The 16,787-nt window shown below is 37.2% G+C and overlaps 1 protein-coding gene across 1 annotated transcript; it reads left to right on the forward strand.

Moving 5' to 3' along the window:
• The first annotated feature begins 5,690 nt into the window (after nt 1–5,690).
• LOC131660121 (ATP-dependent 6-phosphofructokinase 6-like) lies at nt 5,691–14,882 on the forward strand. Its single transcript, XM_058929271.1, has 13 exons — nt 5,691–6,028; nt 6,145–6,191; nt 6,294–6,333; nt 6,936–6,998; nt 7,077–7,214; nt 7,779–7,937; nt 8,085–8,138; nt 12,682–12,750; nt 12,881–13,010; nt 13,191–13,456; nt 13,912–13,960; nt 14,051–14,205; nt 14,472–14,882. Exons 1-13 carry the CDS (start codon nt 5,924–5,926, stop codon nt 14,661–14,663), a joined length of 1,467 nt encoding a protein of 488 aa, XP_058785254.1. The 5' UTR covers nt 5,691–5,923; the 3' UTR covers nt 14,664–14,882.
• The last annotated feature ends 1,905 nt before the right edge of the window (nt 14,883–16,787 follow it).

Genomic DNA, 16,787 nt, shown 5'->3' on the forward strand with positions numbered 1-16,787 from the left:
AGGTCAAACCTAATTATTTAAGGTTAGAATTAACCTAGAGCAGTGCGTGAAATTAGAACTTTGAGGAGAAAAGACAAGAGCAGGGCTAGGGCTTGAAGAGGGGAGAACACAAACCATCAACCTTAATCAAATTCGAATTTTTGCTACTAGGAAAATGAGATAAGGGGGGATAAAGTGCTAAGTTATTGGGTGTTTTGCATGAAAGGGTAAAAGATGAACCCTTAATCTCGTTAGGATTATATTGTGGTTCATAATTTTGTTTTGATTTGTTGTTGATGTATGTTAATATGAAATAATGAGTATGATTATTGTTATAATCTGTTTTCATGATTGATTTCCGTGCGAATTATGTGGTATAAAATTGTGTTTATGTTTATTTGGATATTGACTTCATTGTTGTGTTGTAAAGCTTTGAACCATGAACATGAGTTATGTCAATTGATGAAATAATACATGAAATCAGTGTTATATCAGTAGGATATTGGTAGATAATTACATAATATAATTTTTTTATCGAATTTGGATTTTTGGATGTCGAAATTGGAGAGTCAAATGGACTCTATTGTAGAAAATGCAATTTTTGTATTCTTTAACAAGGTGACGCGATAACCGTCACGCGTCTGAAGCAGTTGACGAGAGTCAGCGCTATGACAGGGAGATCACCATGGTCTTCAGGCTTGGTTTCCCAAGTTGGTCGTCATGGGAATGATGGGTTGATATTTTGGGGTGGATGACGGGCATCACCCTGGTGACAGGCTCCCATCATGCTGTCAAAAGGGGCGCAGTTTGCCGAGTTTGTGTAGTTTAAGTTATTGATTCAGATTTCTGGTGTTGTTCTGCACTTTATACAATTATTGACTATGTTTGGCTGAGTTTGGTGTTGTTAATTAATTATCATTGTTGAATAGTAATTGATTTACTCAACTGCTGTAGTTTAAATGGTGTGGTAATTATATGGACTGCATATGATGTTGTTTTGTGATGTTTTAGTGATATGTTATGAATATTACATGTTGTGATTTAATTATGCATTGTTGTTGTTGTTGTGAATGTTGGATAGTAGTTCAGAAGGGGGGATTGATATTGTGTTGTTAGTGCATGTTGTTTATGCTCAGAAGGGGGGCCTTATACATTGTTTTTGTTGTTGCGTTGATTTGTATGACATGCATAATTTTTGTCGCGTCGTTGAAAGAGGCATGTTCGCTGGTTCAGAAGGGGGGACTATTGGCTTGTCCCAAGCTCAAAAGGGGGCTTGGAGCTCATAAGGGGGGCCCACAAGTTAAGAAGGGGGGATCCGATTTCTGAGAGAACCAAATGTTGAGTTAGTACCATATGCATAGTTTCATGTTGTGTCGTGATTCTAATTGCATATATTGCATATATTATTATTATGGAATGAGTGTGAGATTGTCATGACGTTGATTGTGTATTGAATGTATGAACTGTTGCGTGTATATCTACCCTTGCATTTTTTTACACCGGTTTATATCGAAGTTTATTTCCACCATGGACATCTTGTATAGAATCAGGAGTAGAGTTTTGTTGTTATGAGTGGAAAATAACTTGTTGGAGCTTACCTTCATTTATTTATCGCTTATCACATTTTTAGTGGTTTTGGTGCTCTAATCATGTAACATCAGGAACAAGGCATTTTATCATGTTTTGAGTGAATGTTGAATTATGTTGTTTATAGTTTGATACTTTATTTGAGAAGTTTTTAAATTGAATATGTTATGAAATGATTTTCCACTGCATGATGATAAATGTGTTGAAAAGTCTTTGATTGTTATCGTGGGGACACCTTAAATTGTCAACTTAATCTTTTTATATAAGTTTTGGGTGTTTCCCTTAACGATAATGTCGTCCTAACCATTACCGTATGGGATATATATCCGAGAATTACACCTCGTTTTATGCTTATATCCAATCCAGCATGCTCATGTTTTCCCATCGATGAGGCCTGAATGGAAAAGTGCTTAAAGATATTGTTGTTAAATAAATTCTACTACGTATAGCTGAAGAAACTACTTAACTATTTCCTGCCAATTTACGGGATGTACATAGTCCCCCAAGCATTAGGCTCGTATGGGCGAGATGCTTAAGGAGAAAGTCACTTATGACTTGGATTACACGAGATCAAAGTCTTGTTTGAATTCGTCTTGTCTGAGTTCATCATTTGGGGTCAAAGAGGTTTCTTAGCAGATGATCAAATTGGCTATCTAACCATAATTGACATTGTTGACTCAGAGCGGGCTTTTTCTGACTTCATCAAAAGCTTCATATAGCTCGGATTATCTTTACGGTATGCTTATTTTTATTATGAATCTCTTTTAAAGGTACACTTCTATTTATTTTGAATTTCCCTATTCGCCTGATTTAGGGTATGCATTATGACCCTTGTATCTTGAATGATTAGCTTTTTCTATTTAATATTGTCGAGTTTCATTGAGCCTTTTTTAGTGATAAATTTCAACCGGAGAGCCTAATATGTTCCTATTCTACATTTTCTGCAAGAATATTTAATGGACATATGAGAGCTCGACAAGTTCAAACTTTGCCCACGTATGAGAGCTTTGAGTTTAAGCGTAGAGATCTTGAAAGCTCCAACTTTGGCGTTCTTCTAAGAGCCTTTTGTTTAAGCACAAAGAGTGTGGTGAGTTGCAATGGCCGCCCCTTGTGGATGACTTGTGTTAAATAACTCAGAGAACCCAGTGGGTTTTGGTTGGTCACCCCCTATGGATAACTTGGGTTAAATAACTCGGAGAGCCTAGTAGGTTCTGGTTGGTCGTCCCCTTTGGAGGACTTGGATTAAATAACTCGGAGAGCCCAGCGGGTTCATGTGGCCGCCCCTGTGGAGGACTTGGGTTAAATCATTTCACGGAGAGTCTAATAGGTTCACGTGGCCGCCCCCATGAAGGAGTTGGGTTAAATAATTTGAAGAGTCCAATAGGTTTCGGTTGACTCTCCCTTATGGATGACTTGGGTTAAATAACTCAGAGAGTCTAGTGGATTCATGTGGCGCACCCTGTGCATGATTTGAGTTAAATCATTTCACAAAGAGTCCAATGGGTTCACGTGGCCGTCCCACGTAAAGAACCGGGTTTAATGCATTTGATGCAAAGCCTAGTGGGTTCATGTGGCTGCTCCTTGTGGAGGACTTAAGTTAAATAACTCAGAGAGCCAAGTGGCTTCTAATTGTCCTCCTCTCGTGGATGACTTGGGTTGAATAACTCGAAGAGTCCAGTATGTTTCGGTTGGCCGTCCCCATGCAGGACTTGAGTTAGATAAATAGAAGAGCCCAATGGGTTCACGTGGCCGCCCCCTATGGAGGACTTAGGTAAAAAAATTTAATAGAGAGATCGGTGGGTTCTGGTTGGCCACCCCCTAAGGAGAACTAGGGTTAAAGAACTCGGAGAGTTTAGTAGGTTCTAGTTGTCCATCCCATATGGAGAAATTATGGTAAGTTACTCGAAGATCCTAGTGGATTCATGTGGCCACCCGTTGTGGATTACTTCAGTTAAATTATTTCTCGGAGAGCCTAATGGATTCATGTTGCCGCCCTCATGTGGATGACTTGAGTTAAATACATTTTATGGAGAGCCCAGTGGGTTCACGTGGTCGCTCCTTGTGGGGGACTTAGGTTAAATAACTTGGAGAGCCTAGTAGGTAGTTGGTTGCCCCCTGTGGACGTACTTGGGTTAAATAACTTGGAGAGCTCAGTGAGTTCTAGTTGGCCGTCCCCCATGGAGGACTTGGGTTAAATAACCCGGAGAGCTCAGTAGGTTCCGGTTGATCGTCCTTTGTGGATGACTTGGTTTAAATAACTTGGAGAGCCCAATGGGTTCACGTGACCGCTCCGTGCAAATGACTTAGATTAAGTACATTTCACAGAGAGTTCAATGGGTTCACGTGGCCTCTCCCTGTGGATGACATGGGTTAAATAACTCGGAGCTCCCAGTTGGTTCACGTGATTATCCCTTGTGGAGGACTTGGGTTAAATAACCCTGAGAGTCCAGTAGGTTCACGTGGTCGTCCCCTATGAAGGATTTAGGTTAAATCATTTTACGGAGAGCCTAATGGATTCACGTGGTCGCCCCTTGCAAAGGACTTGGGTTTAGTATATTTCAAGGAGAGAACATAATTTGTTAACTCTACCAATGATGCGCGGTCAGAGTCCTAAGAGATTCACAATGATGACTTTTTTGTTGGATTATTATAGTCTATCTCCCTCGGGTGGCTATGACTCGTTTTTATATTGATCCTTCTGTTGGTGAATGCGAGACAATGGTCTTGAATACCATTAATCAACATAATGGGCGTCCATGATCAATCATTCATTAGTTAATGCAATTGGGGAACATGTTTAAACAAGCTGGCGTCATGATGATATATACACATAAGCATGTTTGAGACATCTCGACCACGAACGACTTCATATGACATATTATAATATACCTCGACTTTGGACGACTGATATGGCCTTAGATGGGGTTTATCATCCACAAGGCGCCTATAGGGCGCTAATACTTGTTAAGGGTCCAAACCCGTTCTACGCTTGGATCTAATCCAACATGCTTGTGCCTTCCCACCCATTTCTGGAATATACACAATCTTCCAAGCGTGAGGCCTGAAGGGATGAAGCGCTTAAGGACAATGTCATCCTGATCCCAATTCTCGGGATATAAATTTGCTCATATCACATTCGATGTTGAAAGTGGGTTATGCATCGCTTTGTTATGACCCGAACTATCCTGCCCAATGACTGGGGTGAAATACTCAAGATGCACACAATTTCTCAAACGTTAGGCATGAAGGGGCGAATCACTTAAGTGTAATGTCATCCTATTCACCAATGTTCGGGATATACATTCAATAAGTACACCTCATTTTATGCTTTGATCAGTCCATTATGCTCGTACCTTCCTGCCCCAATGAGACCTGAAGGAACAAAGTGCTTAAAAATACTATTCTTGGATTAATTCTATTATTCATTGCTGAACAAACTACTTAACTATATCCCGCTAATTTACGGAGAGAATGGTAATATTTGTATAAGAGAAACTATCACTATCATTCCGCTAATTTACGGAGAGAATGGTAATATTTGTATAAGAGAAACTATCACTATCATTCGCTTGTTAATTTCTATGGGTAATTTCAAATGATTCTTTATTGGGAAATGCTAACCAGTGCCCTCAGGGCAATGGTTAAGACTTTTAAAATAGTAAATTTATCTCGGTAATCTGCAAATTTAATGTCTTGAAAATTGAAATATTATATTTTCTATAAAATATTTTCTTTTTTTAAAATGCTTAACCATTGCTCCGAGGGTACTGGTTAGCAAGACCCCTGTTTTTTATTTAATTTTTATTTAATGAGTCAATTGTTTTAATCCATGAGAAGAATGTGGTAATTTTATTAGAAAGTGGAGAATTTATCCTTATGAGTTTACATATTTATAATTAGATAAAGGTAACTTTTTTTTTGACGCATAATTAAATGCAACTTAAAATTTACTAAAAGTACATGTCCAAAAACAGGGGCAACAGCATAACACTTTAGAATTTAGATCAGTACCCGGTTACACCGCGCCACTAGTTTTCTTCTCCCACCGCTTACTGGATTCTGGTAAAACAAGTCATACAGATTCCACAACTTTTCTTCTCACACACACAACTCAACTCAACATTTCATCTCTCAATCCCAACCCTCCATCTCTAAAACAAACGGTCCACATCATCTTCGCCACGTCAGCATATATAATATTTTTAAATTAACCAGATCGTCGCAAAATTAAGCCAACGTTTCTAACTTTCTTCTATATCTATTCTTCCTCATTCTACACTCTTTCCTTTTTTTTTTTTTCCATTTTCTACTTCACCGCGCACTCAAAATCCAAAAACAGAAAAACAGTAACAGAAAAATGGCGTCAAGCGAATCTAGTTCGCAGATGAAGATCGTAAATGGCGACGCTGGTTACGTGCTTGAAGACGTTCCTCATCTCTCCGATTACGTTCCGGATCTTCCTGTATTTTTGTTTTTCTCTCTATTTCTATTTTCTCCGATTTTTGAAGTTACATTTGCGGTTGAATTCGTTTACTGTTACTTGATGGTACTTGATGATGCTTGAATTTTTTTTTGTAGACGTATCCGAATCCGCTTCGATCTAATCCAGCTTACTCGGTTGTGAAGTAAGTGAATCGGTTTTTACAGTGTTGTGATTGTGATTTGAGTATGAAATGTGTTAGTGTTAGTTATTTGAAATATTGATTCTCTGTTTTTTGCGGTTTCAGGCAGTATTTTGTACATATGGATGATACCGTTCCTCAGAAGGTTCTTTATCTTTTTCTATTCATGTGCATGTTTGTCCATTTTGTTTATCTTAGATCGATTTTACTACGCGTTCTTTTGCGTTACCTGATCTATCAAGCACCAGCTAATTTGCACTTGAATATGAAACTGTTTTCATCTCTATAGCACAAACACCTTTGAAAAAAGGATTGTCATTGTCGGTGTCCGAAACCGACATCGACACTCATAATTACTAGTAATAGAATAAACCATCAATTTAGTCCTAGAAGTATATAAAATCAGTCAATTTAGTCCTTGATATTAAGATATTTGATACTAAGTTGACAGATTTCATGTACTTTAGAGACTACTAAATAAATTTATAATATAGTTTAGCGACTGAATTGGAGAGATTGTGATAGTTTAGAAAACAAGTTGAAGGTTTATTCTTACTAATACTTAATTAATTCTCAGTAATAGAAAGAATAAACTAAATATTTGTTATTATTACTGTTATGTTTTTACTACAATTAGAGAAAGGAAAGAAATAAAATAAAAACATTGTACTTAATTGTTCTTATCTCCTATTTGCCAGTATTAACAGGGTACATTTGTTGTATAAACTTAATTTGTTTTTTCCATAGGTTGTTGTCCACAAGGATGGTCCGAGAGGTGTTCATTTCCGACGTGCGGGTCCTAGACAAAAGGTTATTTCTCTTGTTGTCTTTACACATGTTATTTCAGTTGTGATTTAAATCACTGACTCTTTGTAATATGCTGTTTAGGTATACTTTAGATCAGATGATGTTCGTGCGTGTATTGTCACATGTGGTGGTCTGTGTCCTGGTCTCAACACTGTCATAAGGGAAATTGTCTGTGGCCTTTCTTACATGTACGGTGTCGACAAAGTCCTTGGCATAGATGTGAGTGGGTAAACCTCTTTTAATTTATGCTCATTACATTATTTGATGCCTGGATTATACAATTTGTGATATGGGCTGGGTCCTTTGGGAAGGAAAACTTATTTTGATGTGAAATACATCTCTTTTTTCCCCGACATCTTTGTGTGTGGATATCTTATTTCATTCTTGTAAATCAAATTGCATGGATTATTCTTGGGGTAATTGATCAAATAAAATTTCAATTTACATACCAGTTCAGAAATTTGTCATTTTGATCATATCATTTTCCATTTTTCAATGACATAAATGTAATTGTAGTTACACTTTCTTGAATTATCATATGTTTAAAGATACATTTATAAAGTCTTGCTAACATGTGCCCTAAGCGCACATGTCAAGACCATGTTTATATATTTAGTACATTAACATGTGCCCTAAGCCTAAAGGTTAAACTAAACAAACTTTTGGTTTTCCTGAAATCACTTTTCTCTTGACTCTACTTTTTTTTTTCACACTGATTTTCTTACTTAGTTTCATTTCTTCATTCATAGTCATCATCACTGAACTATATCCAATTTTACACAGGGTGGTTATAGAGGTTTTTATTCGAAGAACACCATTACTTTAACTCCTAAAGTGGTAAATGACATCCATAAGCGTGGAGGGACGATTCTTGGCACATCCCGAGGAGGGCATGATACTGGCAAGATAGTTGACAGCATCCAGGATCGGGGAATTAATCAGGTTTACCATGTGAAATTGTATTCTACAGAAGTTTCCATTAATACTGAATGCTGGAATCATAGATTTGCAGTCAATTATATCAATGCACTTAACTTGAGTAGGTTATTGTCATGACATGGATTTTCCTTGTTTGGGTTGTGGTTATAGGTTTATATTATTGGAGGAGATGGAACACAGCGAGGAGCGGCTGTAATTTATGAGGTATGGTGATTCAGAGGTTGTCATAATAGAATATTCCTCCATTTGGAATCCAGTAAGGAAAATAAGAACATATTTCAGTCAATGAAGAAATATTTTTTATACATGTCTTGATTACTGTTGAAATACGAGAGACTGAGAGACATTTGAATAAACCGTGTGTTTTGTAAAGCACTACGGAGACTTTATTATATATAGAGAGATTACAACTAATTATATGATATAGTCGATGTGGGACTATTCTATATACAAATATTATTAACACTATATATTTACAAATATCAACACTCCCCCTCAAGCTTGAGCATATAAGTCAAATGCACCAAGCTTGCCACATATATAATTAGTTCTGGGACTTCGTAAAGATTTTGTAAACACATCTGCTAATTGATCATTGGAGTTGACAAAGCTTGTGACAATGTCGCCTGATTCAATCTTCTCTCTGACAAAGTGACAGTCTATCTCAATATGTTTGGTCCTCTCATGGAAGACTGGATTTGAAGCAATATGCAATGCAGCTTGATTATCACAAACAAGTGTCATTGGTCTTGCTTCTTCAATTTGAAGTTCTTTGAGCAACTGTTTTAACCAAATGAGTTCACATGTTGCCATTGCCATGGCCCTATACTCTGCCTCGGCGCTTGATCTTGCAACTACATTTTGTTTCTTACTTTTCCAAGATATAAGGTTTCCTCCAACAAGTACACAATACCCAGAGGTGGATCGTCTATCAATGGGTGACCCTGCCCAATCAGCATCGGAGTATCCAACTATCTGAGTATGTCCTTTATCTTCATACACGAGGCCTTTTCCCGGAGCACGTTTGATGTATCTCAGAATTCGGACAACAGCATCCATGTGTTCTTGGCAAGGAGAATTTAAGAATTGGCTTACCACACTAACTGCAAAAGAAATGTCCGGACGAGTGACTGTGAGATAATTCAACTTTCCAACCAATCTCCTATACCTTCCCGAGTCAGATAGGGGCTCCCCCTGATTGGGTAGGAGTTTGACACTTGGATCCATAGGAGTATCAGCTGGTTTAGCGTTCAACAAACCTGTTTCTTCCAAAATATCCATAGCATATTTCCGCTGAGAAATCACCAAACCATCTTTAGATTGGGCTACCTCAATACCCAAGAAATAGCGGAGTTTACCAAGATCTTTTGTCTGAAATTGATTCGAGAGATGTTGTTTTAACTGGAGTATTCCCTGCTGATCACTGCCAGTTATGACAATATCATCCACATATACAATAAGATAGACACACCCTTGGGTAGAGTGACGATAAAACACAGAATGATCAGCTTCACTACGGACCATACTAAACTGTTGTACGACAGTGCTGAATCTGCCAAACCAAGCTCTCGGAGATTGCTTAAGACCATAAAGCGACCTGTGTAGCCTACAAACCATATCTGAGGACTCCCCCTGAGCAACAAATCCAGGTGGTTGCTCCATATATACTTCCTCTTCAAGATCACCATGTAAAAAAGCATTTTTGATGTCAAGTTGATGAAGAGGCCAATGTCGAATGGCTGCAATGGCTAGAAGAAGTCTAACAGATGCCATCTTGGCTACAGGCGAGAAGGTATCACTATAATCCAACCCAAAAATCTGAGTGTATCCTTTGGCTACCAAGCGAGCCTTAAATCGATCAATCTTACCATCTGGACCAACCTTCACTGTATAAAGCCAACGACAACCTACTAAAGATTTTCCAGGGGGTAGAGGGACCAGTTCCCAAGTACCACTGCTTTGAAGAGCACACATTTCGTCAATCATTGCTTGCCTCCACTCAGGTTGAGATAATGCTTCACCTGGAGTGTTAGGAATAGAAACAGAAGACAAAGAAGACAAACAAGTATACTGCAGAAGAGAAAGACGATGATAACATAAATCAATATAATGTGGAGAAGGATTTCGTGTTTGACGTATACCTTTTCGAAGGGCAATCGGAAGATCAGACTCAGGTTGCGGGATCGGATCCAATGATGGCGAAGGCGTCAGAGGAGAGTCTGCAATGACCTCAGGGACATGTACTGTATCAGGGATAGGTACTACCTCAGGGATAGGTGTGACAGACGTGGGTTGACGACGCTGATATGTTTGAAGTGGGCGAGAAGTGGGGGGGTCAACCGTAAGGCTAGAGTGATGGTGGATAATGGGAAATGGGACTTCCGGAAGAGGTGTGGGAGTACTATCTTGAAGGGGTTCCGGAGTTACTTGGCTGGACTCGAAATATGGAACAGACTCGAAGAAAGTAACATCGGCCGATACGAGGTATCGTTGTAGAGTATGTGAGTAGCAACGATAACCTTTTTGGGATCGATGATAACCAAGAAAGACACACTTTAGTGATCGAGCTGATAGTTTATCAAGACCAGGAGAGAGATTGTGTACAAAACATGTGGACCCGAAGACTCGGGGAGGAATTGGGTGAAGTGGGGAATTGGGAAAAAGGATTGAATGGGGGATTCTATTGTTAAGGACTGATGAGGGCATGCGATTTATAAGGTAACATGCCGTTAGCACAGCATCCCCCCAAAACCGAAGTGGAACTTTACCATGGAGAAGTAGGGTCCGAGTAGTTTCTACGAGATGCCGATTTTTGCGTTCGGCTACCCCGTTTTGTTGAGGTGTATGAGGACAAGATGTTTGGTGGAGAATACCATTGCCGGACATAAAAGTTTGAAATTGTTGGGATAAGTATTCACGAGCATTATCACTTCTTAAGGTACGAATAGACACACCAAACTGAGTTTTTATTTCTTTATAAAATTTTTCAAAAATAGAGAATAATTCAGATCTATTTTTCATTAAAAATAACCACGTGCAACGTGAAAAATCATCAATAAAGGTGACAAAATACCTAGACTCAAGTGTAGAGACAGTACGCGAGGGACCCCAAACATCAGAGTGAACTAAAGCAAAAGGGGATGAAGCTCGTTTATTGACTCGATTTGGGAATTGACTACGAGTGTGTTTCCCTAACTGACACGACTCACAATGTAAATTAGACACCTTCGATAAACTTGGCACCAACTTCTGTAGTTTAGGAAGACTAGGATGACCTAACTGAGCATGGATAGTGAGTGGGGAATCTTTGGCTGAGCATGCCTGAGATGACACTGAGAGGTAATAAAGGCCTTGAGACTCACATCCGACGCCAATCGTCCGTCCCGAATTCCGATCCTGCAGGGTAACATTACTATTAGTGAAAGTGACAATACAATCAAGAGACCGAGTTAAACGACTGACTGAAAGTAAATTAAATGGACAATTAGGTACATAAAGAACCGAAGTAACAGAGAGAGAAGGTAGAATTTGAACAGTACCAATCCCTTCAGATCGGGTTTGAGAACCATTGGCAGAAGTTATAGTAGGTAAGAAACCCGAGGTAGAGAGGGAAGTGAAAAGATTTTTATTACCAGTAACATGATCAGACGCACCAGAATCAAGGACCCAGGATCCAAGAGAAGATGATTGAGAAAGGCAAGCAGATGAATTACCAGTGTGTGCAATCGAAGCAGTATAATCTAAGTTCTGATAATTTTGATACCACTTGAGAAAATCATCGTAGTTTGGCGTAAAGTTCTGAGTAGCCATGAGTATCAGATCTGGAACAGTTGCACGGTGGCAAGTGGGGCGATGGAAAAATCGTCGGGATCGACCGAATCGGTGGAGACGTTTCTGCCGGTAAGGTTAGTTAGCCGGAAGGTTGCCAGAAACAATAGCAGCAACAACGAATGGCGGCGGCGACCGGAGAAATTTGAAAACAGATGCCGAAATGAGTCACGGCAGTGTATGGAAGGCAAACCGGAGTTATGACACGGTTTGCCAAAAAATTTCTCACCGGACGACAGTGGGTCAACCGGGTAAAACACGGTAAAGATTGTCTCTCAATAGGCTCTAGATACCATGTTGAAATACGAGAGACTGAGAGACATTTGAATAAACCGTGTGTTTTGTAAAGCACTACGGAGACTTTATTATATATAGAGAGATTACAACTAATTATATGATATAGTCGATGTGGGACTATTCTATATACAAATATTATTAACACTATATATTTACAAATATCAACAATTACAAATCCACACATCTGCATAGTATACATATGTGTAATTCTTCCCAAATAGTGCAAATGATAATAACTTATAGTGCAAAAGTGGAATTTGATAGTAAATTGTTGATCCATGTCTTCAAGTGAAAATTATATAGAATGTTAACACCTTAATCTTAAAGTTCAAATGCCTTCCATTTTCTTTTTATATTCTTAATGATTTTCTTGAACATAATTGGAGTAGTATATTACATTATGTTGATTTCCAAAAAGGTAGTTTGTATGGTTCAGTACTGCCTCTTGTGGTCGGTTCAAGCTTTATGATAGTTTCAAGAAACAGCTGGGAGCATGTGATTGTTCTAAAATGAACTGGACATAAATTTTCTCTGTATAACTGCCTGATTAACTTGTTACCATTCTTGGCATCTTATTAATATAGGAGCTAAGCATTCTGAACATATTTTGGTTATTATACAGGAAGTTAGAAAGCGGGGTCTGAAAGTAGTAATTGCTGGAATTCCAAAAACCATAGATAACGACATCCCGGTATGCTCAATCTCAGTGTCTTAATCTCTTTTCGTCCAGAACTCTAAACTTGTCATTTGAGTTACTGTTACATCTGAAGAGTCAATTATCTATGTAGAAACTTCACATGGTTTTTCTTCTATTTCATTAGGTTATTGACAGGTCCTTTGGTTTTGATACCGCGGTTGAGGAGGCTCAACGTGCCATTAATGCAGCACATGTTGAAGCTGAAAGTGTTGAAAATGGCATTGGTGTTGTAAAGCTAATGGGTCGTTATAGTGGTATGTATACTTCACATTTATGTTGATATCTTATAGACTATAAGCCTCTTATTTTGTTTAGTTGAACCCTATTTCCTCACTCCATCCAAACATAAATGTTTAAAATATTTCACTGGAGGCTATTCTCTTTAATCAAATTTGTTTTTTTGTGTCATGTCGTGATGGATACTATGACTGCAGGTTTTATTGCGATGTATGCTACTCTTGCTAGCAGAGATGTGGACTGTTGCTTGATTCCTGAGTCACCCTTCTTCCTTGAAGGAAAGGGGGGACTTTACGAATTTATAAAGAAAAGACTGAAAGAAAATGGACATATGGTCATAGTCATAGCCGAGGGAGCAGGACAAGATCTTCTTGCAGAAAGCATGCAAGCCATGGACGAGAAGGATGCTTCTGGAAACAAACTTCTTCAAGATGTTGGTTTATGGATATCTCATAAGATCAAGGTATTTGCTTGTATATAAGTGGATTCTTAAAACATGATCTTTTTCCTAAAAATATTATATAGCCATAATGTTGTTTATGTAACTAGCTCTTAATTGATTTGAATCCTCATGAGACTGGAACTCAATTGCTCAATATAGTTGATATTTATGTGGCCGAGCAAAAAAGCTTGCATACCACTCAATGCTATTACTAGAAAGTATGATTAGGAAAATGCACGGAAAAAAGTTATATTTCAAAAGCTTGTCCAGTTAATTCATACATTATCAGTTTTTGAGCTAGGATTACATAGATTCTGTAGATTATCATAGACCCATTGTTTCTCCATTTTTTTTTTTAAATTTTTTAATTTATTTACTGCAAGTCTGTGTGTTAAAAGTAAAAGTTCATCTATCCAGAACTGTCAGTTTGTGCAACTCACTCTCCCTTTTACTAAACCTTTGACTTGCTGTGATAGGATCATTTTGTGAAGGATAATAAGATGGCCATCGTTCTTAAATATATAGGTCAGTTTTGTTAACTGCGTCCTCTTCCATTTTGATCCATTCATATCTTTGACAAATATGGCTAGATTTCTTAACTTGGTTATCTTCCAGATCCAACTTACATGATCCGAGCAATTCCAAGCAACGCATCGGACAGTGTCTACTGCACACTTCTTGCTCAGAGTGCAGTTCATGGAGCAATGGCAGGGTATACTGGATTCACTTCTGGACTTGTCAATGGCAGACATACCTATATTCCATTCAACGTAAGTTACTACATATCCTTAGACGGTTTTATAATCTGATGCTCTTTTTTTATATTGTAATATTCTATTATAGCTTTATATTGGTAATGATGTATGTTAATAATGCTACTATGGTTGAAATGGAAAGATAAAAATTTCTATATACTCCAAGTTTATTTTATGTTTGCTGCCTATTTGCATCCAATTTTTCTATTGATAATTTATATCTTCCCGAGATCATAATCTTTCTGACACTAGAGAACATATCTTCAAATTTTGATACCCAGAGAATCACCGAGAGGATGAACAACGTAGTGATTACTGACAGAATGTGGGCAAGACTGCTTTCTTCAACAAACCAGCCAAGCTTTTTGAAACTCAAACATGTTCATGAAGTCAAGAAAGCAGAACAACCTCTGACTCCTCCGTTGTTAGATGGAGGAAGTTGCAATGGTGGTGGTGAGGAAGCGGAAAAGTAGAACAAATTCCGACTCCATTGTTATAGAAGGGGACAGTAAAGATAAACAAAAATCAGGAAAACATGCTGACAGTGACAGTTGTATCAAGAAATAAAATTAGATAAGGGCTTGTTTATCCAAATTTGTATTTGGTGTTGAGTTTCTATGATGATAAAGTTTTGCTGGAACCATTCGACTTACTTTTATAAAATTCGGGGCGCATCGAAAGTGTTGAATTTATTTAATTGAGTTTCATAGGAATCACCGATTAAGGGGTATGCTTGTTTTTCCAATTCAGAAAATGTCTAGAGTAAGTTAGGCTAAACACAACTAGTCTCAGCTCATTAAGTTTGGCGCATAAGGAAAATTTTGAGTTTTAGCCATTTGAGTTTGTATCACTCAATCTGATTCTGAACAAGATGGCTAACTTTTTATTCTTTGGATAAACAATTCATTTGGACTTTATAGCACAAGTGTTTATCAAAATAAGTATTTATAAAAAACTCGCATAAGACCATTTACAATGGGGGTGTTAGAAAAAATTATTCAATAGTTGAATGTCTACAATGGTTTGTTGAATGAGGTGTTTAATGTGATGTGGATTAATTGGTGTTGAAAAGATTCAACACGTTGAATGAGAAAAAAGTGGGGCCACATGCAACACTTTACACAATTTTATTTTATTGGTTGTTGTGATTATTTAGATTTTATTTTCTTTTAATCATTTAAAATTAATTATTTCATAGTAAATAAATTTTTTATTTATTTTTATTTTTATCAAAATTCATTATTTTTTTCCCTCTATAAATAGAGATTTGGTTCATTTGATTTGGACTCATAAAAAAAAATTCACTTTTAATTGATAATAGATATTAATATATAATCATAAAAACAAAACTTTAAAAGAAAATAAGAATATGATGTGGGGTAGGGTGTTGAATTTTATTAAACAAAACCATTGTAGTGAAAAAAAATTGAATAGGTATTGAATTATTAGGTGGAAGAGAGAGAAGATGATGTGGAAGATAAAAAGTGAAAAAGTAGGGTGTTGAATAATGTAACCATTGTACATAGTCTAAGCTATTTTAGTAACAAAAGATAAAATAAATATATTTATATATACTATAAATTGTTTTCATAAGTTATCTTTGAGAGCTTATAAAAATAAGCTCAAAAAAGTCTACGAATAATGTTATAAGCTATTTTAATAAACTCTTCCAAATAGTCTAATAAAACTTATGGCATAAGATAAACTTAAATAAGCCAATCCAAATAGGCTTTTAATCAGCTAGAATTATAAAGCTTTTCAATCATGTATATTAGAAACCAATACTGTTTAGTTTTCTCTATCTACTTTGTGGTTTAATTTAGTTTTCTCAATCTACTTTGTGATTAGTGTTTTTAGTTTTCTCTTTCTCCTTTGTGGTTTGATTTAGTTTTCCCAATCTACTTTGTGATTAGTGTTTAGTGTTTGGATTACTCAATGCTATTTGAAACAAGATGCGTGACTTTTCAATAAGTTAGAACTAACAAGAAACTTTTCAATTATGTATAAAAAAAGCCGGTTTAGTTTTCTCAATCTACTTTGTGCTTCGATTTCGTTTTTTCTCAATCTACTTTGTGGTTAGTCTTTGGGTTATTACTGAATCCGATTAAGGACTCTCTAATTAGTCTTTGGGTTATTACTCAAGAGAATTTTTTAATGCACTCTTATGGAGTGAAAACACATTTGAAAATCCCAAATTGTCTTTCGGAGATGCATCTTTGAACGAATCACAAAGAATTTTAAAAAAATTGGTTCGGATATGCATATCCGAAAATACCCAGAGACGACGTTTCGGATATACATATCCGAAAACATGGATGGGCAGAATTGTTGGCAAAAACATAATTGTTTTAGATATTTTTTTGAAAACGATCAATGTCGGTTTGATCTGTAGTTTTGTTAAACCGTTAATAAACACGAAAACAAAAAAGAATAAAACAAACACAAAGAAGGTAATCTACTAATAGACCGATCGTTAGTTGGTCCAGTGGTGATTGGCGCTGGATTTGGTAGGGAGAACCATGGTTCGATCCCCCGCAACTGCGATCGGGAGGGGGATGGAACCACTTGATGCCAGAACTCGCCCCCGAACCGGACTA

The sequence above is a fragment of the Vicia villosa genome, linkage group LG3 (assembly GCF_029867415.1).
Source record: "Vicia villosa cultivar HV-30 ecotype Madison, WI linkage group LG3, Vvil1.0, whole genome shotgun sequence".
In the NCBI taxonomy this organism is placed as follows: domain Eukaryota; kingdom Viridiplantae; phylum Streptophyta; class Magnoliopsida; order Fabales; family Fabaceae; genus Vicia; species Vicia villosa.